General features: G+C 39.8%; 1 protein-coding gene across 3 annotated transcripts in view; it reads right to left on the reverse strand.

The window, feature by feature from the left end:
- Window positions 1-25,828, reverse strand: part of LOC123961966 (collagen alpha-1(XVIII) chain-like) — a 59,662-nt gene that overhangs the window by 10,498 nt on the left and 23,336 nt on the right. For 2 of the 3 annotated variants that reach the window (XM_046037852.1, XM_046037927.1), the window contains exons 3-18: window positions 16,065-16,312; window positions 15,794-15,964; window positions 14,590-14,721; window positions 8,590-8,664; window positions 7,604-7,696; window positions 5,765-5,891; window positions 5,280-5,323; window positions 4,757-4,945; window positions 4,570-4,596; window positions 4,197-4,259; window positions 3,977-4,054; window positions 3,295-3,342; window positions 2,855-2,989; window positions 1,660-1,713; window positions 1,133-1,168; window positions 584-709 (exon numbers count right to left, since the gene is read on the reverse strand). In XM_046037852.1, coding sequence (XP_045893808.1) covers window positions 584-709; window positions 1,133-1,168; window positions 1,660-1,713; window positions 2,855-2,989; window positions 3,295-3,342; window positions 3,977-4,054; window positions 4,197-4,259; window positions 4,570-4,596; window positions 4,757-4,945; window positions 5,280-5,323; window positions 5,765-5,891; window positions 7,604-7,696; window positions 8,590-8,664; window positions 14,590-14,721; window positions 15,794-15,964; window positions 16,065-16,312 — 1,646 coding nt within the window. Of the gene's footprint in view, window positions 1-583; window positions 710-1,132; window positions 1,169-1,659; window positions 1,714-2,854; window positions 2,990-3,294; window positions 3,343-3,976; window positions 4,055-4,196; window positions 4,260-4,569; window positions 4,597-4,756; window positions 4,946-5,279; window positions 5,324-5,764; window positions 5,892-7,603; window positions 7,697-8,589; window positions 8,665-14,589; window positions 14,722-15,793; window positions 15,965-16,064; window positions 16,313-17,618; window positions 17,790-25,828 lie in introns of those variants that run through there. The other variant, XM_046038003.1, reaches the window with a different exon arrangement.

Raw genomic sequence — 25,828 nt, forward strand, 5'->3', positions numbered from 1 at the left:
CTCTGTCAGTAGAGAGTGGGACTTAGAGAGGCCATTTTTGCGCATGCTCACATAAAGCATGTGCTGCAGTGTGTGCACGTTCAGGCGTTTGATATGCATTCATAAATCTATGGACACTTATTTTCCTTTCCCTGAGAAAATTCAGGGGAATCCAATCACGTTTACTGACGGCTTTTTCTGAGGTGTGTGAAGCACGCAGAGACTCTTTTGAATTGTCCTTCAGAACTCTTCAAAGTAAAAGCTCTTAATAAACTCGACATGAAGCCTTGCTGCAAAATACTTTCTTACGCTTTTATTTTAGAGGCACAATCACTTAAGAGGAAGTGACTGTCATGACTGAGGTCTATTTCAGCACCAGCCGCTATGAACTTATTTATGTTTTATTTTTCAACTATCAAAGCAATCTGGCCAGATATTATTGCAGGCGGGCCGGTTCTGGCCCGCGGGCCGCCTGTTGCCGACCACTGCTCTACAATAACCCCTCAATCAATTTCAGCATTTTCTAATTCCTTATCATACTAATGCTGTCTGTGACAGGTTGAGCCGTACTGTAAGTAGACTCGCCATGAAGGACAGTCCGTACCTCCAACTCCAAAGTGAAGCCTCTTCCAGGGGGACCAGGGGGACCCGGTGGACCCCTGGGACCAGGCTGCCCTTGTGTACCCTCTGAGCCCGGTAGGCCTGGAAACCCGGGAGGGCCCTGATCTCCCTGCAAGAGATGTGATATGGTCCCTATTCAAAATGATCATGAACTCAGTTAAACCAAAAAAGCAAATAAAAGTATGAGAGGGGAGAGGTTAACATAAAAAGACAAGTAAAAGGACAAGGCAGAGAAATGGACCGTCAATACTGACGAGGGGGAGAGAAACAGCAAATGGAAAAGCAGGATACAGAGTGAAAACAAACTTTGAAATAAAAAGTAGAAACAGGGGTGAGATGGAGGGAGAGAAATTGGATAAAAGCAGTTGGGGAAAAAATGAGTATGAATTACCTTGTAAAAAAGTACTGTACAAATATCACTTTGGGTACAATAACAATATGAAGGGCAAATTTAAGTATGTCTACCAATATCAGTAATGGTTGTTCATTGTCTAGTCAGGGATGACATGCAATAAAATAATAAAGATTTTACCTTTGGTCCTGGTTGCCCGCTCACACCAGGCTCTCCCTGTCAAATATATAATATAATAAAATGGCATGAACTTCAGCAATGACTAGAGAGCGACCACAGTTTCTGGTTTGCACAAAAGGCACATACTTGTTTACACACAAGCCCTTTGGCTTTATTAGTCCACGGGGTCACCTCATTAAGAGCTGGGCTCTTTGTGTTTGGATGGTTATTTAGTTTGTGTGTAATTGTTTTTGCTAACAGGGCATTAGAGTCCTGCTCAAGGGAAATCAGAGTGAGCTCATACAAAAGGCAGCATTGGCAGAAGCAGGAGGGCAGCTCCTGGTTGGTGTGCTGTACATTCACTTATGAGGAAGGAATTCTGGGTTGAATTCAACAGTTTGTATCCACTTTGGGGTGCTGTTGTTGCACTGCTGGTAATACATACATTAACAAGCGGACTTCTCAATGTAGTACCTTGTGTTTCTTTGTCCATAGTTAGAATATTTTGTAATGATGCATGCTATGTTGCTAATATTTCTTTGCCTCACCTTGTCTCCTTTGTCCCCAACAGGCCCTGGATCTCCATCTTTTCCATCAACACCCTGCAAGAATTTTTCAGATTTTAGATATCTATACCAGTAGGAATTAACTCTGTACATGTACTGCACAGGTTATTCAGTTGTTGGTACCGTTCATATTTCTTTTTTTATGGTCTATTGATCAAAATGAGAACATGATGCTAATGGGCTCCCAGGAACTGAAGTGAATAAACCTTTTGAGCCAAAACAGTGCTGCATTAAAGACTGTAAACCTGTGAGTAGTCCATTCACACAGTTAGTAAAAGCCTCTGACATTTTAAAGACAAAAGACACATTTCCCCCAACAAATGCTGCAGCTTAGACCATGTTCTGAAGCTCTTAGTAGTTTCTGTCAAAGTGCTGTTACTGCAGCTTGAAGATCGTTAGAAAAGGACAGGACTTATTTGAACTTGCGGTACGTGTAGTGCTTCTAGACATAAAATGTGCCCTTACTGAGGTGGAGTGCTGCAGGGCAGTAACATTTACAAATTAACACAGACACTTCACACCTCAGTCAACACACACACACACTCTTCCCAAATTGTCTCAACCACACACTCACCAAATATGTTTGCACACTGATCTGTGTAGCAAGCAATGGCAGGAAAGCAGTGAGTGAACATGTTTTTTTAAATGTTGGGGGAAATACCGTCTTTGTGGCCCCTAGGATCTGATGGGACCAAATGTTAATACCTGACCAGACCCTGAACCAGACCCAGAGCCACTAAACCACTCTTCAGTCACCTGAAAAAAGAAGCTGGGTCAGCAATGCAAATCCCTGCTGTGTTGTTTAAGGGGAATATTCTAAATTCTACCTTATATTCAGCTGTGCCACTGTTTGGCTTTGGCTTTGTTAAAGTTACATTAACAGATGATACAATTTTTAATTTAAATTCACTGTAAGGGAAATCATTGTCACAGACACGCCATTATAATTGATTGAAATTATATGTAATCATGCATAAATTATTGTTAAACAGTTTTATTGTTGACCCTTGTTGTTTGAAGGAAGCACTAATTATATGAATAAGCATGTCTGTCTGAAAAGGGCCACAACCACCTGGTTCTATAGTACATAATACGTACATGTTTAGATATTGCTCGTATTGAGGAACTGAACATGAAAAATAGGAAGAAAGAAAAAAAAAAAAGAGATTTGACTTACAGGCAATCCAGGTTCACCCTTCTCTCCATCCTTTCCATCTTTCCCAGGGGCTCCAGGTTGCCCAGGAATGACGTCCTCAGATGGCGTTCCTGGGGGGCCTGGCTGTCCTGGGGGGCCAGGAGGCCCTGGGGGCCCCTGATGTAATAAGCCAAAATATATCCGTCACATAAAGTAGGAAAGTTTCAAAAAGCAATTTACATGCATCTCTTTAGCCAATGGTCAAATGTTAGCCAGGGTCCTGTAGTGTGAAAATGCAACACCTTTATAAAGAAGGTGCAACAAGGTGATACAAGCTTGTTTTCACAAGCGCTGTACAATAATGAGAAAGACAAGAACTAACATGAGATAGAGACAGCATCCAACCAAACAACAGGAAAAAGAAAGTGTGATTACAACGTGATGCTAAATATTATCTAATGTCACAGATAGAGTTCACTTACCCGAATAATCTCTGAATCACTGTCAAAGTCATCAAATCCTGACCCCTCCTGATGAACACATACCATATGAGCAGTCAATTAGTTAATTCACAGGTCACAGTTACTGAATTCAGACCGAGTCAAATCACTACAACTCAAGGCTCCATATTCATTTCAGGAGCAAAACTACTCCTGAGATTCATAAATTACACACTTCTAAACCATAAATGCTTCTGCCATAAAAATAAATAATCAACAGGTCAGCCATCACTCCAAGATTTGTTTTTATAGTCTCATAGAAAAATATTCCGGTGCATAAAAACACCAGTGAACACAATGAAAAACGAAGATACAGCAGAGAACTGTTCTGACAATTTGCGTTTTTAGATTAACTATCCAAAAGCTGAAAGAACTTTCTCTGAATTCAACAGTAGCAAAGATGACCCAACAAACCAGATCAACAGTTGTATCAATTAAAAAAACATTATGATTTTCAGCTTTAACACGCAGCTGGCCAAAACCTAAATTTATAAAAACAGAAATCTCAACTTTTCTACCCGTGAAATCTCCACTGAAGCCCATTATTAATGTGCTTCAGCCAGGGGCTGGCCTTTAACATTAATTTTTGAATCAAGTGCCATTACAGTACACCAGATTTTGCTAGCACCAAGAAAAGGTAAAACATTGTTGTTTAATAACTTACCAGGAACATGGACTTGCTGGGTCGACCTGGAAGTCCAGGAGGACCTGGGGGACCTGGTAGTCCGACACCAGGATCACCCTGAGGGAGACAGGAGTGGGATGTTTCTGTTATATTTCCATGACCGCTCACACAGTAGTGATGTGTTCGTAAATATCCTACCCTGTTTACATTCTGAACATATTTAAGTCCAGGTATCATGGTGTTAAAGGGGGACATTTACCTTTTCTCCCGGAAGACCAGGCTCTCCCTGTAGTCCTGGGAATCCTGGAACCCCAGTTACTCCCTGGGGAAAAAAACACAGTTACAGCTGTGCTCAACGCCATATCAGAGGTCATGTAACAGAGTTCAAATGTAGCACACAGACTTTATCCAGTTGTAAGTAGAGATATCAGGAATGAAGATCTGACGTTAGAACTGTGACCCCAATCTATTGGTACAAGTACAGAATACAAATACAAGTATAGCTCTCTAAATTAGTACCTGTATGTTGAAAATGGGTACATTCCTGCATCTCTTTACCCTGGAGACACTAAAAAAATTACTTCCACAATAATGAACCTATAAATCTACAAGACTAGAAAGACTTTACTTACCGGGACACCAGTTTCACCTTTGCTTCCCTAGAGAAAAGACAAAACAGAAAGCCACTCTATCTTTTTATCTTTTGACCTCTAGGACTGACCTAAACAACAGAATGTGCTCTAAATAGCTTCTCTGATGTTCTGTAAATAGAAAACTATATAGTTTTAAAATAGAATATTTTGAATATTGCAAACTCACAGGCTGTCCATCTTTCCCAGGAATTCCAGGTGTGCCTGGATGTCCCTGTGGTCCTTGTGGTCCCCGGGGTCCTGGCTCCCCTCCCTCCCCTTGTCCTGAAGCTTGTCCTGGAGGGCCGGGCGGTCCTGGGGGACCGGCTGGACCTGGGTCACCTCGCTCCCCTTTCTGTCCCGGAGACACCTGCAGGGACTGAGCATTGAATAGACTCAGTGAGTGATTCATTTATTCATTAGCAACGCATCCAACAGACTTAGTTACACTGACATTAGCTAAAAGGCAGAGTAGTAAAATGGGGCAAAGATGAAGTCTCAGTTACGATTATTGTGACACCCTTGTACTGCAGGATTTTGGCTCCAGAGATGGGTGCCTATTACTGCTGTAACTAAACACTGAAAAAAAGCATTTTAAATCGATCGTTTGACATTACTGAACAAACATATACAGATACATCCATAACTTAAATTCTTAAATACATGCTGCACTTTACGTCACCATCTAAATTATGAAGAAAATCATTACTTACAGTTTCCAGTAGGGAGGCTGGAGTTTCTGTCGCAAATGATGTCACTGTCACAAAGACAAAAAAGTGTGTTTAATTTTCAAAAAAAAACAAAAAAAACAAAATAACATGGCACTTTGTAAGCATGATTTGAAAAGGTGGTACCGTACAGAATGGTACCCCATGTGACCTATAAGCATGAGAAATTTTAATTTAGGGCCAGTCAGATAAAGGGAGGGCTGCTTCTCTGTGAAGGAGGGGCAGCTATATTGTCTCTTTCAGCACCATCTGCTGGCTAATTTGAGAAATGCATCACAGAAGGAGCAGCCTGGACTTGCTCATGCATTACAACATCAGCACCGTTGACTGTATGGTCGACACACAGATGTAAAATAAATGCTTGTGTGTGAGACAGAGGATTACATACATTTTTGGCATAATACCCCCCAACCGTAACCCACCAAAGATACATTTCCTAAAATAGAAAAGTTAGATTTCTTTTTCTTTACCTCTTACTGTAGTCGTCTCCACTTCCTGTCCAGAAGTCTCCTCTATGTCTTCATCATCACCTACTGACATCTCAGTGGGCGGAGCTCGGACTGGGGTGCTGTAAGTTGGGTCCAGCTCTGGGAGGGGCTGAAAACAAATAGCAATAATCTATACCTCACAAAAACGTGGAAGGATAAAGTTTTGTTTTGCTTTTTTAATTCAAGGTCTAATTAAAATAAATGTATACGCTCTTAGATGAATAATCTGAATTGAAATAATCAGTATGTGTGTTTTATATATTATATTCCACAGACATGCATTAAAAAAAATTTGATTCAAAAGCCTAGAGTGTGTACTTATTAATTTAGCTTGAGACTTGTTGATGTATTCATAAACAGCAGCTTCATTGTCTGTTTCAACGAAACAGTCAAAACAGAGCAAAGGGGTGTTATATGACAGGAAATGTTTTCCCTCAGACCAGATCCAACTACAGTGTCAGACTGTGCAATGTGTGGAATGTTGCCTTCAGTCTCAAACCTGGTGCACAGCCTTGCATTACTTCAAAATTATTTCTGCATTCTTTTTACAAGGTCTGTTGTGGTGATAAAACCTCGTGCCCCTGTCCTGCTTATGAATTATCCATTGGAATGACTAAATATGAAAAAGCAAAGAATCTTTTCTTTCCTGAAGAGCGTAGATTTAGGGATTTGAATCCTCCTTTTGACTGCCCAGTTGTGGCAGAGACGGGCATTTTTTAAATAGCTCAGAACTGGCTGAATTAGATCAGTCACACATCTGGAAAACACCTCTTGCTATAAATTAAATTTATAAGATTTCAAAATCTTAGTGACATAGCACTGAGGTAACTTCAGGTACCATCAACAAAGTCAGAGAAAAATGATTTCAGTTGGACCACGGTGGTCTGGAGTTGAGGAAGAAAATCTAGGTCAATGAAACAAACCTCTCTAAACTCTCCTGATACCGTCCATCTACATCCTCTTAAGAAAAGCATTAAAATCTTTAGTAGCTCCAGTAACCAACCAGGCTGGGGCTGTGCTGTAAGCTCCCCAGTGAGACAGTAAAGTTTCGCTGAATAGAGACACTTACATTAGACTTGAATTTAGATTTCTCTACAAGGCTGAAAAAGTACTCTTATTATGGCAAATGAATTAATTTCTGAATGTGTGTATATTTTTCTCCTTTCAAAAAAAAAAAAAAAAAAACAGGATGACATGTTAGCCATTTTCTTGTGATTAAAGTCTGCTAGGTAACTACTTATCCTTAATAGTAGTACCTCACTTATTTACTGTCTTGCTGAGAGTTAGATCATACTTTCATGTTTGACATGCTAGACTTTAAAGGTACACCTACCAGCACCACTGAAATATTGTATGTTTCATCTTGTTTGGTTGATTTGTGTGTGTGTGTTTCATAGACAAACCAAAACGTAAAATTGCTAACGTTTTATGGAGATTAACTATTTCTTGGCTGGGCCAGTGACTCTCTGTAATCTCTTGATTTGGACAGATCCTGCTGTATCCAGCTGCTTTCGGTCTTTCTGCTCAGCTGAGGTTATTGCTACAAATCTCTCATCTAAATGTTGGCAAGAAGAAGAAAGGACACTATTTCCTTAAGTAAAATAATCTAGTACTCTTTACACCCCTGTCTCTCTTCTGTTGCCCTGTTGTATTCAACTTTCTTTTTCAAAGAGCACAGAGCTGGCAGGAAGCATATCACCATGTTCTAGCCTCCACCAGGCCTGTAAAGATAAGAACACTTTTCTTTGGTCCAAGTCCAACCCAGCTAAATGGGAAGGACAGAGGCATTGTGTGGTGTAGTGTGTGTGTATATACACACACCATTGTAAACTCTCTCTCCTCCACAATCTTCTTCACTTCGTCTCTCCCTTCAATGTCTTCATAAGCGTCATCGCCACTTCCATATCCAGAGGCCTGAAGAGAGAAATGAGAGCAGGGGGAAAAAAGGAGTCGGTAGATAAATATGGAGACAGACCAAATTAAATACTATTGAGAGGACAAATGGCAGCTGATTTCAATTGGCAGAATAAGAAAGTGAAAGATATTCTGAATTTAAGAAAAAAAAAAAAAGAAATGAGAAAGAAATTATGGGCTGGAGGAAGCATGCTTCAAGCATACTAAATTGTAAGACTGATGCAAAATGTGCAACCAAACATGAGCTAATCCACGTCACTGACTCAAGCCATTATCTCTGGATAAATAATTTCAGATAGATATAGCAATTACTTACTACAGACACAGCTGTTATATAAAGCATGTAACTGTTACTGGTGTTTGTCTAGCATGTGAAATGTTTCATTTGCAAAGCAATTTATAATCTTTTTTTTTTTTTTAATGACAGATGAATAGAGTAGGAATCAGCATATTAGCTCGATGTTTAAATTCCCACTGATTTCACTTTAGGAACATATGAATTTATTGTCAAGTTTGAAGTGTAGTATTATTATTAAACACTTGAATAATATATTAAACTGTCACATTCTTGGTTGTACTAATGCATTGTCATCTTGAAAAAGAAAAGGGACTTCCTGAAACTGTTGGAAGCACACTATTGTCAAAAACAATTGTATGCTGTGGCTTTAAGATTTCCTGCATTTGGATTAAGGAGGACCAAATACACAAAGGTATGTAGACAGACAGTCCATATATTATTTTCCATATAGTTTACTGTAGTGCACCTTTTTCACCAGTAGAGGGAGGAATAGTTCCATGTTGGCCTGCTGAGGCTGTGTGTTCTTCCAGGACAAGTAAGAACCTAAGTTCTTTCAGACTTTCTGTTTTGTGTGTGTGTTTTGGTGCACACTCACATACGGATCGTCCTCCTCACACTGGTCATCTGGGGCCGTGGGATCTGAATTCAGTACCAGCTGCTGGATGGAGCCCTGGAGAGAGAACGAGGAGTGGAAGGAGAAGGAGAGTCCGGGTTATGTTGCGTGGTAATTTAGTTAATTCTGTATCATTACATTTTATTGAAGCCTAGCGTACATTTCCCACGCACCAGCATACTGCTTCTTTCTTTCAGCAAAAACAGTTTATCCATCTCTCCTTCCCTCATTACCCCACACACATTATTCAGCACAACTGCACACAGTAAGACGCACCCTCAAATAGACATCGACAAACATCTAGGAGTCAAACAGGTGTATCACGCTCGCAATTTTTACCATCCCATATCCCAAGCACAATATTACCACGTGGATATTTGTGCAAATTCACATTTTTAAAAAAAGTTTCCTTTTAGTGCACTTAGTACCAATAATTCAAATACACAACTGCCTCTACATTTTGTGCTTTAGGACTCAAATCATCAGCAGGTATTAAATGTAAATGTTAAGGGTTATTAAATGATATCTTATCAAACACTATGGTTCATTTTTTTAATCATCTCTCATTTGAATACTGCCAAAAGGTTTGTAGAGCAGTAAAGTATACTCAGCGTGAAACCCCTGTTCACACCAGTTCCCTGATTTGTTTGGACCATCTTCGAGCCTGGTAGCAGCTGCTGGATATCATGTCTGTGTCTCAACAAGGGATATCCGTAGTAGTATTAACACTAAACGCTACAGACATCAATGCTTCAACTGGTGTCATGAATGCTACTTTATATAGAAAATGCATTTTCTGCCAAAAGATATTACATCTTGTTGTAAGAGGTTTGTGTTGGTCATTCACCCGCATGTTTCTGGAAGCATCCCAGGAATATGCTTGTGCCATGACAAGGCACAGTATTTAAGGAGTATGAACACATTAACGTCTTGACCGGGTTCTCCCGTTCAGGTTTAAAAGGGAATTTTTTAACAGTAAATGAATAATCGATAAATGTTTTGGAATTGGTCCAAAAGGAAAGGGATCCCTATAGAGGTCGTTTTGTTAAAGAGTAAGTTCCTTTTTGTTTAACAAAAGTCACACACAAGGAAAAGTATCGCTCTGAAATCTCGTGAGAGGCGAGTTGTGAGTTTAAGATGACGGTGGAAACGTAAGTCAGTAAGTCATCTTACTCTTCAACAAAAAGGCCCCTCTCCGTAGAGATCCTTTCCATAATGTTGTCACACTATTAGAATACCAATCTGAGCCTGTTAGCAACAAAAACAAGCACTTTTAACGGACTACTTTTGATGGGCATAGTTGCCCTCAAGGATTGCATTGCAGGCCCCAAAACTTTTTGTATCTATTAATTATTTAAACCCCAATACATGTAAAAAGGTTTTAAAAGACTTTAGGTAGGATTTTAGGTACACTGTAGCATCAAGTTGTCAATACAGAGATGTTAATGTACCCAGTGACGCATTAGTGCTTAAATTACACTTAAAAGCTCAATATTCAATTAAGACATTATGTTTTTATTCAAACGTAAAGCATTAGACCCAAGGTATGAACTTTAACAAACTGTTTGATCTATGGTCTACTGGTGTAACACTGAAATTGTGGTGTCACACAGATTGTGATGCATTTTTGTTTATAATGTAGAGAAATTATTAAAACAAAACAATCCTGTTAGCTTTCTGAAAATTTCTGAATCCACTATGACCTGAAAGCACACACTTGTTGTCTATGGTTGTTGAAGGCAAAGTGTTGGTCTTCTGTTCAGGATGTCACTATTCTCAGAGAATTTCAGATCCTTTAATCTGTTCATGAGCAAGTGTGGAAATGTCTGATGTACGCAACCATTGTATGCCAGTGAAAAAAGGGCCCCACTTCACCTGAAGGGGTAAAGTGTTTTTCCAGTGATTTAGTGTATGGGGGGGGTGCACATATGCAACTGTAAATGGTTCTTTAAATCTGAGTGATTTAAATTACATAAGCTTGACTTGCTAAAGGCAATTTCAGCAGAGGTTATTGATCTTGAGTTCAGGCTAGAGGACAAACACCTGTTTTAAATTGTAATGAAGCACAGCCTATAATGGCGGTGAAGGAGTGAGAGAGATGGAGGGAAAGACAGAGAAAGAAAGGGTGGATATGAGTTAGGGTAGCAACCAAAATCAGACCCATCTGTTTGAGCAGTAAACAACACATCTGAAATAAACAAAGAATGAGACACGCAAACGTTTCCACTTCTTTCAAACATTTTAGTATGTGAATTCCCTGTCAAACTGAGTCTCGGCATGGATGAATGATTTAGCTGGTTTGTAAAACATTTATAATTGTATAAAGATAAATACTTGAAGGCAGTGGGAAGATTTGTCAGGCTGCTTGAGTTACACATTCATAAGCTTGCTAACACTTGAAAATCTCTTCATACAAAACACAGACACACACACACAGATGCATGCATGCACACAATCAAGGTTAACAGGAGATCTTTAAAAAGGTCATACAGCCGCTTGTTCTGGAGACAATAATGCTTTCACACAGTCACATATGGGGGGACTGACCTTCCATTTTGGGTCAAGGAACTATTTTAGACTTGATATTTTTGTTTATTGGTTAATTGGAATTCTGTTAAAAATCAGGGTAGTAGTTTGCTTCATCCACAAGAAGTCTGGCCTGCATTTACTGCTGATCATTATATTTGTAATTAGATATCTCAGAACTGAATCTGTAAGTGGAACTCTGTGGCAAATTCTGAATGGTTGCAAATAAATCACCCAGACAGTTGTTGGCATTGTACTGTAGTTTAGGACAGGCTTATATGCCTCGTCATCTGTAAAAAGTACAAACATTACCTGGTGAGACTTTGATGGTCAAACTGTGCAATAGTACAAAAGAGGCGTTCCTCACTTAGGTTAAAACGTATCAGAGCTCCTGCTGGTGGTAGTCTAGGATGTGAATGACGGTCTGTGTACACTTTGCAGCTTGTACTCAGGAGTTTTCAGATGTCAGGGATGGCTGAGAAAAAAGTTAAGTACTTCTAAGGTACTGTTCTGTGTCTGCAGGCACTGGCACTCGCCGTGTTGAGGAAGACATTGTTGCCAAAGCAACAGACAGCGGGTAACGTGAGCTGCTGCTGGCCAAGCATGTGCGTGTGTCAGATGCCATTGCTGCTGCAGGCGAGGTCAGCCCGTTTTTAAATGATTTCAAACACGCTATACGGAAACTTAGATACGTTACTGCACATACAAATGATCAGATAATGTGATGAGAGCCTCTTTTTGCCACAAGGGTTCATCATTGAATTTGATTATATGTACCATGACTTGTGGACCGTAAAGTGATACTATTACACAGCAGTTCTTTTATTATGTGTTTTGAGGACTAGCAGACCTCAGTATATTTTCACTGTTCAATCCAAAATGAACATTTAACAAAGCTGTCCCACACAGGTACTTGAGCTTATGTTTTATTGCCAAGTCTGCAAAACAGACAAAAACAAAATATTTTTGGTAAAAACAGAGACAAAGATCAAATTCTGCAGCAAAAAGTCACCATTGTGAGAAAACAGGTTGTGGTTTCATTTTTATTTATATAGCTCAATAGCTGCATGCTTACATATGTGGCAAGAAATACTCAACACACATGCACACAACCAGAACATAAGCATACTTGACAGTGTTTTTTCCTCAGTGTTATGGTTACTAACTATATTCAGTTGCTCAGGGATAATAACTCATAGTTTGCTCTCTCATTCTCTCTCTCAGAAAAAGAGCCACACACAAACATCTTCCAACACCCAGCATGGGATGTGTTTCAGTGAAACTAAGCAAAGCCAAAATATCAGTGAATAAGTCAGTGTGGGGGAATATATTTCAGTCTCTTTGTTTGCATGTGTTCATGTGAAGCTGTGTGTGAAGTGTACTACTGCAGTGAGCTACTGCTGCTGCGTGGCTCTGCTCCCCCGGGGAGCAGACAGGAAGATCTGACGGAGCTGCCAGTTCAAACACTGCACAGCTAGAAACAGACGGTCAACTAGTGGTCCTCTTTGTCTGAGAGGGGACGACTATATGAAGAGAGGGAAGGGAGAAGTGAAAAGGATGACGCTTTAATGGCAAGAGATGAGAGAACGAGCTATAGAGGGCCTCTGGGTGACTGATCACAAGAGGACGGCCATAGTGGAGGTTTACAACTCGTGAGCAATGGTGGTTTGAGTGATGGGTGTTATCCCTGGATTGATGGTGCCATTTTTAAAGATAAAAATGTCCAATTCTGATGCTTGTTTCTGATTTCCTGGCAGGTATCCCAGCCTTAGAATCCTGACTTTTCACCATCACTTCATCTTTTTATTTTCTGATATCTGGACAACTCGGTCCATCTTCACAAAGTATCTTAATCTAAAAAGTCCTAAGAGAAAGGGGTATGCCTTGCTACCCTTGCTCTTTCTAAATTTAAAACATCTGCGTGTTACTCCAGTGGACTTGTCTGGTAGAGGTTTTATCAGATAAATCTGTATGTTAGCAAAGATTCAACAAAAATTAGACTTGTGGGATAAAATAATAGTAATTTTATCTTAATAAAGACTATCCACTAAATTAAATTGTAGTATTATGCGGAAAAACAACATCTTGTTGTCTTTATTATCAGGCCAATGTTCCTGCTACCCCACCAAGCCCCTGTAAAGTCAATAAAAATTCTCCTCTGATAAAAAATACAAAGTCATCATCTGGAGTCGAAACAAATATGACAAAAATATTAATCTTTTGAAAAAATGATGAACCTTTTGAAAAGTGATTTTGTTCTGAAATGAAACTTCAGCTCTTCACGGTATAAATACCCAAGTCAGAGTTTGTTTTAACTGTAGGTAGAGAAACCTATTTGTTAGATTTCCCCCGAGAGACCAAAAAAAATCCTCAAACATTTTCTCCCTCTCTGGCTCATTGGATTTCTTTGAAACTCTCCTCAGATTTCACTAATAAAATCTTAGTGAGATGAAAAAAAGCTGCTTGGCTTATATGAACTTCTTTCCACTGTCCTGGAAACTAAACATCGTGTAGTTTTTCTTTCACATGGACTTACATACTACAAATCAGAGGAGAAGAGGGGATAAAAGTTACAATGCAGGCCTGTTTTTAATTTTTTTAAAAAGGTCACAAGTCATGTATTCTTCTAGTTTATCCACCGGCCACGAGTTGATTTATTCAGAAAATGAATTGTTGGCAATGTTTTATAATATGTGATCTACTTTTATTAAAATGTAATATTCATTATCCCTCCTGCTATATTGGGACAAACATCCTTTCCTTTAAATTACAAAAAAGCAAATTATAGATCACTGGGATTAAGTCCTGAGGCATTTACTGGTTTATTTTCTATTAAAAGAGCACTGAAAGCAGAACACAGCACTGCATGTCCTACTACCTCTTCCCCGGATTTCTCAGCACTTCTGTCACACCCCCTCATTATAACCACACTGGGGTATTTATTAACAATTGCATGGGATTTGAACCTCCCATCCTTACTATTTTTTGATTCTATTCTTTTTAATTAAAGAATTGCCAGTTGCACTCAGTGCAAGTCATTCAAGATGAGAGATCAACTATATTCCAAAAATGTAAATCATATACAGCTTGTCATTTATGAGCTCTCACAGGATAAAGCAGTGCTCATAAACACATGCAGTCATTCATTCCTCGTCTCCTGTGGCGGTCATAAAGCTGCCAACAAAGACTATTGTGTTCATGGTTCAAATGTAAAATAGGCAACTGCCCAAACGCCACGTTTGTTTCTGCAACTAAGAGTGGATTTGACATCTACTGTCAACCACTGATCCAAACCTGACGACATTAGGAATGAGGAATTAACTAAACAGAAATGCAGCTCTCAAAACTCTCAAAAGTGCTCATGTTGCCAGAGATGTACAGAGAGTACACAGAGTTGTTGCAGTAGTGCGTACACTTAACACACACAACAATAAATCCACTAGTATCCAGACTCACCACAAACCTCGCCAGGCCCGTACCCCCAGCGTTCCCTACGAAGATCCCCGAGCTGGCCTCAAAGGTCAGAGGCTGAGGGCTCCTGGTGAAGGCAACACGGTGGTATTCCTCACAGTCCATGTAGAGACGCACCTGAGTGACAAGGGCAAATACTGACTTCCAGCAATTGATAACAGACGGAACACTTGAGGCTAAAATATTATCAGTAGAAGAAACTTTATTCCATGCAGTCACGTACACAGTGACTATGTAAGCTCTCAGCCTTTTATGACAACATCCTCACATATTAAATGAACATCTGTAAAAGGAAAAAGCCCATTTAACACTCCTGTGTGTGATCAAAAAAGGCCTGCAAGCAACATACCGTTTCAGCTTTCATAGTGAATATCTAATTCTTCTACAAACATCATCAGAATACTGTCAAAGGATAAGTCTGATCATGTGTGTGTAACTACATGTTGTCCTGCACGAATTTGCACCATCTTGGCCATGTCCCCATAGCAAATGAGAATCTGTTCTCAATCGGCCTACCTGGTTAAATAATTAAAAAAATAAAAAGATGTTCTGTTCCCATGCAAAGACTAAAACCAGCTGTGAATTTAACATATTAACAAGTATTGTGTATGTAGCTAAAGCCTGATAAATCTTGTTCTTCTGTGCCATAGAGCTTAATTGTTGTCCAGACACTATTTAAAAAGACATAAATGAGGCATAGTACACTGGGTGACATACGCCTTCAATACCCCAAACACAAGCACGGTAGTTTATTTTGAGTCAATCCAACATGCACTTGTCCTGCTGCTGTAAATACTCACTAGAAATAACATTAGCAGTTTGAGTAATGTTTTCTGATAACTAATTAAAATTATTCAGTAAATTATTTAGTCTGTTCTAAAAACAAACTTATAATCATGATCCGTTTTTTAAGATTTACCATAAATAAAAAGGAGGTATTTTCCCCCCCACTGTGTGAAACTGAAAACTTTCAAAATGGTTTCTGGAAAAATTGTTTGTACGGATTTTGCATGCAATCCGCTGGACTGCACTGGAATGCATAAAGACAGTCACCCACTTTTAAATGCAGTGCAGAAAACAGCGGACCCAGCCAGTCTCGTCACTAAAATAATGAAAATGATCCTGATTTATTGATGTTGAAATGCAACACACACACACAAACAAAGTGCACTGAACACAGTCCACCCACCTCTGCCCCCTGTACAGTCAGGGTAAACCTCGCCCATCTCCCCGTCAGGTCTCCCATTTTGAAGGAAGCTGCTTCCTGGGTCCCACCTCTTGTTCCTGGCTCGGTGTAGTACAATATGACTCTCTGGGAACCATCCTCTACCTCAGACAACGCTATACCCAAGTGTGCAATCTGGACATGTAGAAAATTGTTATTTACTTTCTGTTTACATGAAGCAGAAAAGATAACAGGAAAAGACACAGGAACAGAGTTTTAGATGTATGTCACCAACCTTTTGGTAAGCATCTGTAATGGCGAACAGCACACCACCACGCCGTGTGGTAGGTTTAGCTGTGACCGTGATGGCGAAGTCATAGTAGAATGGGTCAGGGATGAATGACTTTGTGAGGCGGCCCACGTTGGCGTCCGGGCCGAAGCTGTAAGCGGGGTAACCCTCGAAACCCGTAACAAAGGAGACAGAGGGAGGAAGCGGAACGCCGATCAACTCCGTCAGATCCAAGGCTCCCTGAGAACCACGGTCTGCAAAACAGAACCAAAGAGGTGGAAGCCATGTTAGGGGAGCAGAAAAGAAAATACTTTTCTCATGCAACAAAGTGTATCACAGAGTGCATCATTGGCATACTGACAACATTAGCAAACAAAAATAAACACGTGTGAGATAGTCAAACAAAGAGGAAGAAGAAAACTGCTGCCATATGGAAACAACACGGTGTCAAGGGTTAAACTGAACCTCACTGGTCAAGAATTTAGCATTTCGTGCATTTGTTGCCTCTTGGTGCCAAGAGCCTCTATTATCTCAGTCACTGCAATTAGTGTATTAATGATGTATGACAAATCCTGTTTGTCAGAATGCACATGTGGCCAGATCTCCCTTTAGCTGTCTTCTCAAGTGAAGTGAAAATCTTTTAATTTCTGAACTATCTGGCACTTTGTTTAACCACACTTATTGCTTTCCTATACAGTAGGTCTATTATTATGATGATAAACTATTCAGGCTCTTGTACGGCTTGCATTTCACAAAGGTCAGAAAAAAAAAAAAAGGTGCCCTCAGTTTGCTTTGTGCCAGTCTGGGCAAATATATTTGAGCCTATACACCACTAAAATACGTTATCGAAGAGATAAAGCCCTTAAAGTTGTTGTTGATTACCTACTCTTAAGGGCAATAATAGATGTTTGTCTTTAAACACAAACTTGATTAGTAAGTTTGTGTTTAATCAAATTATCATAAACTAATTTGATACACAGTAAACCTGTGGCAAGCAGTGGTTGGAAATAGCAGCTGGACAAAACCTAATTAAGCTGCCATGTGTAGTGCTGTGTGATCAGTGTTTGATGGGTACTTCAAGGTGACAGGGTACACAATCCATAGAGAAAGGGGCCAGTGGTGGTCCAGAGCTCATTTCTGCACTGGGGCCACCTAGTGGGTTAATCCAGCCATGGGTCAGAGGACTGATATGTTATCCTAGAAATTAAAGCATTCCACAGTACAGTGTGGGAGCTGTCATCTTTCATCTTTTCATTTCTTACACTGAAATTTCAGAAATTAATTAAGTTGAATAGATCCATCTATACATTCAGTAATCCTTAATATACATTTTATTTATACTCATTTTAAATTTAACCATGAAGCTGGAGAACAACCATGGTCGGTCATAAATCCCTCCTGATTTTCACCACACAGTTTCTCCATGAGCACTCTGGATCATTATAAGACAGTCTGGGAGGCTCCAACAATCTTTGCTTCTGTCTTTAGACATTTACAACCTATTGAGCTTGCCAAGAGGGTGAGAAGGGGCTTCCCTCTCATCTTATTCTGTAAACTTACCAATATTGTATACACGGCTGAATGCACACTTATATCCACAAGTCCTTCAGCATGGAAGGCAGCCTTCTCTCTAGCTTGCTCTCTGTCAGACATGCACACTCTAATTTCCCTCTACACCTGGTTCTCCTTAGTGGGAAGACCCCTGGAACAATCGTGTGTTCTTTTAGAGCGTATGGGCAGCAGGGTATAGTGGCTTGGCATCTGGAAGGCATTAGGTTAGACTAATACACACGTGCTGCGCAGTGGCAGCTCCTGTAAATTAGGCTAACCGCGTGGCGTGTGTGCGCGCGCGTGTACAGGATCGACAAAGAAAAAAATAATGGGGAAAAGAGAGGCCAACTGTGTGTGTGTGTGTGTGGGGACAAGCAAGGCTCCTCACAGGAAGAGAGGCACACTCCTTTCCACATGCATTAATTGGATTGAAACCCTACAGAGTTAAGCAATTAAAAAAACACAACAATGAAGCACAGCCCACACCGTTCTGCTGTATAACCTGCACTGTAGCTCAATACTGTAACTAACCTGGATTGTTTGAGGGGCGGAATATCTCAATATACGTGCACACCAGTACTTCAAATGCATGCCTGCCTGGCTAACTTGCACTCCACCGTAGAAGCAGGTGTGATGTTGAGTGAACGGTCAGGTGTGCTGCACTATCAAACAACATCTGACACTACACTTAAACCTAGCAGAGTTCTGCTTTAACAAAGTTCTAGTTACACGTAGAGGCATGTGTAGCGCTGTCGCGTCTTGTAGCGTATCTGTGCAGGGTTGAGAAAAGCTGATGCTGGTAGGTGTGAAGCGCTATGTCCCCACACCTAACACTCATCTCTTGATGCAGTCTCCTAGGAAGGATGCATTTTGAGAGAGCGAGAGAGCAAGACCTGTGTGTCATTATTGCAAGTATGTGTGCTTACGCCATAAAGTGTAACAGATGTGTAACATTCGATCATGTTAACGTTGCACCGAAATGAAACACACATCGCCTACACATGTTCATGATGCCTGTGCAACCAATGTTAGTGCATGGAAATTGAAGGTGTAACGTCAGAGGTTAGAGAAGTCAGAAATCACAGGGGTCTTGTCTGGTGCTAGTGAGGCATCTGAGGTATATTAATATTTTCCACCCCTCAGAGGATTTTAGTTTAGACCTGCTTTGTTTCTACACCATCTCTGGGACACTTTAAGATAACAAGTCTAAGGAAGGAGGACAGTTCTAAAAACAACTTGCAAACATTTCTGGAGGCTAAAACAAATCAAAAGTTTTCAGACCACTCCTAAATTTTCCTAGAGCCAAAATCTGGATGTGGTTGTGATTAAATAGCCTTTGAACAGTAAAATACTTCATTCCGTTTGACTGTAGCATTACTTTCTTTTGGAAGACCCTTTTGTCCAAAGTGACTTACTGTAAGTGCATTCAAACTCCAAAAGAACAAACTCTAGCTGTGCCACAAACAATGGGAAGTTCAGTGCTACAGTGAAAGTGCTTAGTTTTTATTTCTCTTGAGAGGAATTTAATTGTGAGTATATCTGAGTTAAGCAGAATTGGTAATATATTCAAGACTGTCTTGCAGTCTTGATACAGTAAAATCTAAGCAAGTTAAATCAACCTCTAACAAATATTTTCCAAACACTCCCTGAATTCAAAGAAACCTGGAATCATCAAGCTGTGATTGGCCTGTTGGCTGCCTCACCGCTAGACACGGACTTCTCTCTATATCTTCTGTGTTGTCAGCTGTAAAGACCAGCCAAAGTGTATCGGCCAGAAATCCCACGGCTCAGCCCGTCACTAGGCTCCGTCTTTGCCCGTACATGACATCACTGCAGATGTTCCTCCACAGGGTCAGAGAGTTAACAGCTGGACATATCGCCATGAAAACTAAGAGACACACTTTGCACTCGTTCAAGTTCTCATGATGTAGCAGGAAACCACAAGAGCTTTGCCAAATCAGTGCTTGTCCTGTGTCATGCATCATCCCAACAGCATATTTGTAAGCATACAGCTGATCATGTTGGAGAAATTTGGCTGTGTGTAGCAGTAATGAATGTTGTCATTAAAACTGGGGTAGACAATTTTAAATTCTCTTCATATCCCAACAGCAATCAATTAATCAAATGGTTTGACACAAAAATGAAATCCAGTATCTGTGGCTGTCGCAGGACTGCAATAAGAAGTACTTCCCTACCTAAATGTGTTTTGTGGAGTGGCTTTGGAGGGATGCCTGAAAGGACGGGTAGGGATTTTTTTTCAGTTGGTCAATTTCTAAATCTAGCCGTTTCTTGCTAGTTGTCCAATTTTGCCTGCCCCAGCTTTAAGAATACTGTGAACAATTACAGTAGAGCAGTGAAAACATCCAAGACGTTGTCAGCTGCGAGAAACTTAGTCAGTTATTCGGGTTAGGGTGTGACTTCTCAGTGTAATCAGGCTTGGCTGAGTCTGAGCACCACCTGCTATGGATCTGGGTAAGAGAAAGAAAGCAGAGGAGAGGAGGAAGGCTGGGGGGGATACGGTCCATGTCCTCTCGTGTTCACAGTAATAACTTCAAGGTGAATCAGTGAAGTACAAGATGCTGCCATGTGATTAAGTCTTTGAGTCACAGAGGAATAACACTGGCTTTAAGTTAGGTAAACTCCCTTGCAAAATACATGCATTCATTTATCTTCATTATGGAGAAACATGATATTCTGGAGAAATTTTTGTACTTATGGTGCCAGGTTATTATTCTGATTTTGTATGACATCACTTCAAAAGAAATTATGACGGCAGAGCCCAAAATGGCCGCAACGTCCACTACATGCACACACTATTTAATAAAAAGTATAGTAAGAACAGTTTGAGAGAGGTTGCCTAAAATGTGAGAGAGAAAGGAGTAGATCTTGTTCCACCCTTTGTTCTGCATGATGAATGTTTTCTGCATAAACAGTTTCAGTGAAAATTTTGTGTCAATATTGTGGCTCAGAAACAAAGCACTTCTTTTTATGAAAAAAAAGATGAAGAAACCAGGTTTATGACAAATGTAAATGTAATGAGGGATTCTTTCCTGTCACAACATGAAAACTGCAGTATTCCCACATAAGACAAAGAACACTTAAGTAAACAGGTTAATGTGGGAGTGTGTGTGTGTCTGTTTACAGGGTAATCTAGTGTTTACATGCCTGCTCCCTTTCCAAAAGGAGCAAAGTCGATCCAAACACTGCCGTCTCCACAGGACTGTTTCTTAAATGGGTCAGTGAGTTTTTGGAGAGAGTCTCTGGATTTTGCCATACCAGTGCGTCACACTGGGACCTTCTCAGTCAGACTGTAATGAACGAGTACCCTGCTCTTAGTCAAGCAATACTTGAAAGACAAGGGTTGCCGTTTCAAAATGGTGCGGTCTTTTATTAAGACCTCCTTAATAAAATGATCAACAGCACAACATCTGCACATGTTCAGTGGTGAAGTGTAGTGAAATGAACAAAATGCTATGTTTAACATAACATCAGGGTGGACAGGGCAAAACTGTGCACCACAATATATATATTATATGAATGAACAAAGTCACACGTGACTTGCTCTCAAGATGGACAGTGTCTTCTGGTACACACATACTGTGCAGACACTACAGCACATGCAACAAAACAAGTGATTTCAAGATTAGTGTTACTGACAGAAACTGCAGTTTTATATATAAATGACGACCACCATTTCAGACAAATTCTATTGCTCTGTTGTAGATTTGGCTAAGGTGTGTACCACGTAACAGCTCACAGTTTTGTACATCAATTATGTGTGCTTTTTACTTGGACTTCGCTAAGATGTAAAGATTCAGTATTAAGGCTTGATCAGAAAGAAAAAAAAGAAAGGTCATAATTATGTGGTGATGATGGATACAGTAGTTGGACAGCTCTAAATGTGCGAGCCAAAGTCACTCAGCTGTCAGTCAGTCCAAAGAAGTTTGTAATGACCCACATCTAATGAGAGACTGAGTTAATGGAATCTTATCAAACCTCAATCACCCAACTCCACATCACAGATACTCTGATAGGAACATGCTTTGCACAGAGTAAACCTCCGTCAGTGTAAGTGCACACACATTCAAACAAAGCTTTGTTTCAGCACAACAATCCAGAACAAATGGTTCATAAACTTTATCCAAGTACTTAGAAATGCAAAACCTCCCTGTTATACCGTAAATCCTCTGTGGCTGTAGTCTCACCACATCTTAAAATCACACTGTTCTCTAGCCCAGAGCTGACCTCACCATGTAATCATTTTAAACCAAACCCAGCATCTTTAAGCTCGCTTGACAGTAACTTTGAACTTAAATAAAAAGCACATCCGCCAAAAAACGTTAATATCATAATCTTGGTTCAAGAGTCAGTGCTGAAGATAAAACAAAGATGACAAATAAAATGGAAACACTGTTGTAGTAATAATAATAATTTCATTTCTTGCATAAAATGTTACTTCTTGCCAGCACACTTTGAAATATTGAATGTCTGAGTGTCCCCGAGTGCAACTTCAGGGAATACACGTGCTAACAATTGCATTTCCAGGCAACAATAACTTGCTTTCGACAAAAATTTATGTGAATTTCAATAAATCCAATGGCTGCATTGACCATAGGAAATAAATCAGACATGTATAATTTGGAAAATGATTAGTATTGTTAAGTACACTTGGTTTGTATTCTAAAACAAAACTATGCAGCCTTCTAAAATTGTATGGACCACACCAGTCTTTAACACCTGTTTAATTTTGAAGAGGCTTACTGCAGATAAGCAGATGCAATCCTCGGACCTGTATTTAAATAACTAACCAGTATAAATACATAAAGTTTAAATAAACAGACTCAAACAAGGAATTCCTTTCTATTCCATTCAACAACAGATTAAGGTTTCCAAAATCTTTCCTTCAGGTAGACAAAACAAAACACCTCACATCCTTTCAGAGACTACAGTGTTTGATTGACAGAGCCGAAGTGAGGCCTATGAAGGAAGTTCTAGGTAAATTGCTAAGACCACACAGCTTGAGAACGTACACAAGCATGTGTGTGACCAGGTGACGCAACAGGCCTCCCATTTAGCACAAAGCTGGTCTGTTAGCATTGAGCGTAAGCGCCAAGTCAGCGCAGTCATTAAGAGGAGAGCAGATTTAAGTGTTAACGCTCTCACTGTGATCAAAGACTCACAGCGCTTAGCTCAGCAATGGATGGATCTTGTTCAGGGTGATGTCAGAAACAAAAGGTGTTTTTTTCCTCCACTTGAATGAATGTCTGACGGCAGAGATTAAGCTTCTCTGTGTTAGTGTAGCATATGAAGGTACAGACTTCAAGTGCTCCAGTAAGTATGCGTTTCCTGACTTGAGGCCTTGATCAATCACACTTTGCTTAAACAACAAAGGCTTTATTTGTATGTCTTAAAAAAAGATTAGTCATGATTCTACTACAGATACAATTTTCTCTGAAAATATATAATTTTGCAATCCCTCTGAACTCCTTGGATTTATATAGATGCTAACCTGGGTATCACAGTATATTTCCATAGTCATTATGAGTTATGAAAGCAAAGAAGGAGGTGAAACCCACATTCTCCCTAAGCCCACTGTCTGATATAGTCATGTCCCATTCCCATGTCGCAGTGTTTGGACTAATCCAAAAGAATCAGATAGAAACTGTCATAACTGTATCGTGGGAATGTGGCTTTCATGTTCAAGTAGAAATAGGAGATTTTCATATCTTTGGAATGTGGTAGCACCTGCATATGTGACTCTCCTGTATGTCAGGGATGTAATATTCATGCTCAGATAGGAGTAAGAGGCCTGCATGCCTTACCATGTGCAAATAAAGAGAGATAAATAAATGCTTTAAAGTCGGCGAGTTAACATATTCGTTTAATGTGATGCAGCCCTTCAAAGAAGTTTTATCCAAAACAGTTTGTGGTTGATGGTGCACCCATTGATTGATTCATTACATGGTGTTGCAAGCACCTTACAGCAGCAACTGAACCATATGAGCCACACACGGAGACAAATACTGTAAAGATGCACACAGGATGATTTGTATGGGAAAAATCTATCCTACTGTTGGTGGTACCACCCACATTTTCTCAGTTATTTCTAGTGATATCTATCCATGTGAACAGCTTTGGCGTTTGTTGTATTTGTCCATGTTTTGAGACAGATGACTCTTTCTGCCTCTACTGCTATGCAGTGCAGGTGAATAGATATTTGTTTGATGCAGTGATAAGTGATTTCAGAATCACTTCCCTGAATATGGGACTTGACTAAGCGATTGCTTTTCCTTGGAACAACTTCTTCCTAAAATAAAGTCTCTACATAGACCTAAATCACAAATTAGAGCTGCAAAAGAAGTGTGAAGTCAAGATACATCTAGTTTATACACTTAGTCCTTAGGAAACACAGTTACAATGGGGTCCTTCATTTGCTCGGGAAATGCAAATAGTCATCTGAAGCTGCCACATGGGGTTTCCGAAGTGGGAAGTTACCCAGTGCAGCTTTAATGTATAGCAGAAGTATAAAAGGTTCTTGTTCTCAGTTTGGTTACTGTATGGCACTGTGAAGTGACTGTAGGTTCCTTTGAAGCAAGTTGTCTGTGACCTCGCAAAAACCTTTTACAAGATCAGAACATAAAAGAATAATATTAAATATGTTTGTCGGCGTGACTTCAGCAGTCCTCAAACATTTGACATTTTCTACAATAAAGCCAACATGAATTAATGGAGGCAACAGGACGTCCAAGACAGCACATCTGATAACCCCATAAAATTGAAGCAGCTTTTACAGTGATTTAAATTTAAACTGCTTATGAGATGAACCAGATGGTTTACGGGAATATGAATAAGTAAACCTTGCCATCCTCACTGCTGAAACAGAGCCAAGCATATTTCCACAGGCATTTTAATTCATATTTGGATAAATCTCTTTCTACCTCTCTCTTCTGTTTCTAAGCAGACTCAATGTGCCCATGACTTTCAGGGCAATGTCAGTAAAAAAATTAAAATTAAAAAAATACCCATACAGGACTAACATGAGAAGCCAATCAGTCTCCATGCCAGGGAAATTTCCTGTGCAAACTTTATGAGATCACAACATAGGGGAATTTTTGCAATGACAGAATTGTTTTTAAGTTTGACAAGAGCCTGTTTCCACTGTTGCATGCCAAAATTATCAGTTGTTGCTGGGTAGGTGTGTTCAACATTCAATCTTAATGGTTGGTTTTATAAGCAAAGTACTCCTGATGCAGCTGCTGAGAACACAAACCACAGCAATGTGCAATCGTTACTGACTGGAGAAGAAAAGAAAATCCTGTCTGCAATAATTTGCCGTTACCAACAACATCAGCACCAATCTCATCCAAATTATAACTGCAGGATTTCAAAACCAGTTTTCCATGATACATTATGCTCTTGGCCCAGTAGCGCTGCTCTACAAAATCTCAGTGCCTGACTCAACCAAAACTTTACCCATGTCCTCAGTTAACCCCTGTACAGAGCTCCAGTCCCCAGTGAGGAAAAGGGCTACTTCAGCATTGTGCTAGGGGCTGATTATTCAAGTAAAAGCAATTAGTTCCCAGGGTGGAAAAAAATAGAAGAAAATGCAATTACCTTGTCGGGTAAAGGGAAACGAATCCTAACATTTAATGTTTTTGGGGAAATTCCACAGTAGCCAAGCCCATATAAATAATACATGATCCTGCAGGGAGGAAATGATAAGCTGGATGGAGAGCTAATGTTAAGTGGCTTTTGTCACAGACAGAGTAATATAAAACTCTGGTTAGAATCTTCCAAACTCAAGTATCCAGGTAATTTCTGAGAACAATGATTGTTGAGTATATCTAATCAAGTTTTGAACATGCTTTGAATGTTTTGCTGGCCTTAAGATTATCAAGCTACAGTGGGGGAAATAAGTATTTGACCCCTTGCTGATTTTGCAGGTTTGCCCACTTACAAAGAATGCAACAATCTACAATTTTAATCATATGTACATTCTAACAGTGAAAGACAGAATCCCAAAGAAAATTCCAGAAAATCACATCATATGAATTTATAAAAATTGATGACCATCTGATGAGGAAAAACAAGTATTTGACCCCCTACCAAACAGCAAGTATTCTGGCTCCTACAAGCCAGTTAGTCTTTCTTTAAGACACAGCCCCAATCCCAACCAATTATCTACATCAAATACACCTGCCTCACCTCGTTACCTGTAT

The sequence above is a fragment of the Micropterus dolomieu genome, linkage group LG01, assembly GCF_021292245.1.
Source record: "Micropterus dolomieu isolate WLL.071019.BEF.003 ecotype Adirondacks linkage group LG01, ASM2129224v1, whole genome shotgun sequence".
In the NCBI taxonomy this organism is placed as follows: domain Eukaryota; kingdom Metazoa; phylum Chordata; class Actinopteri; order Centrarchiformes; family Centrarchidae; genus Micropterus; species Micropterus dolomieu.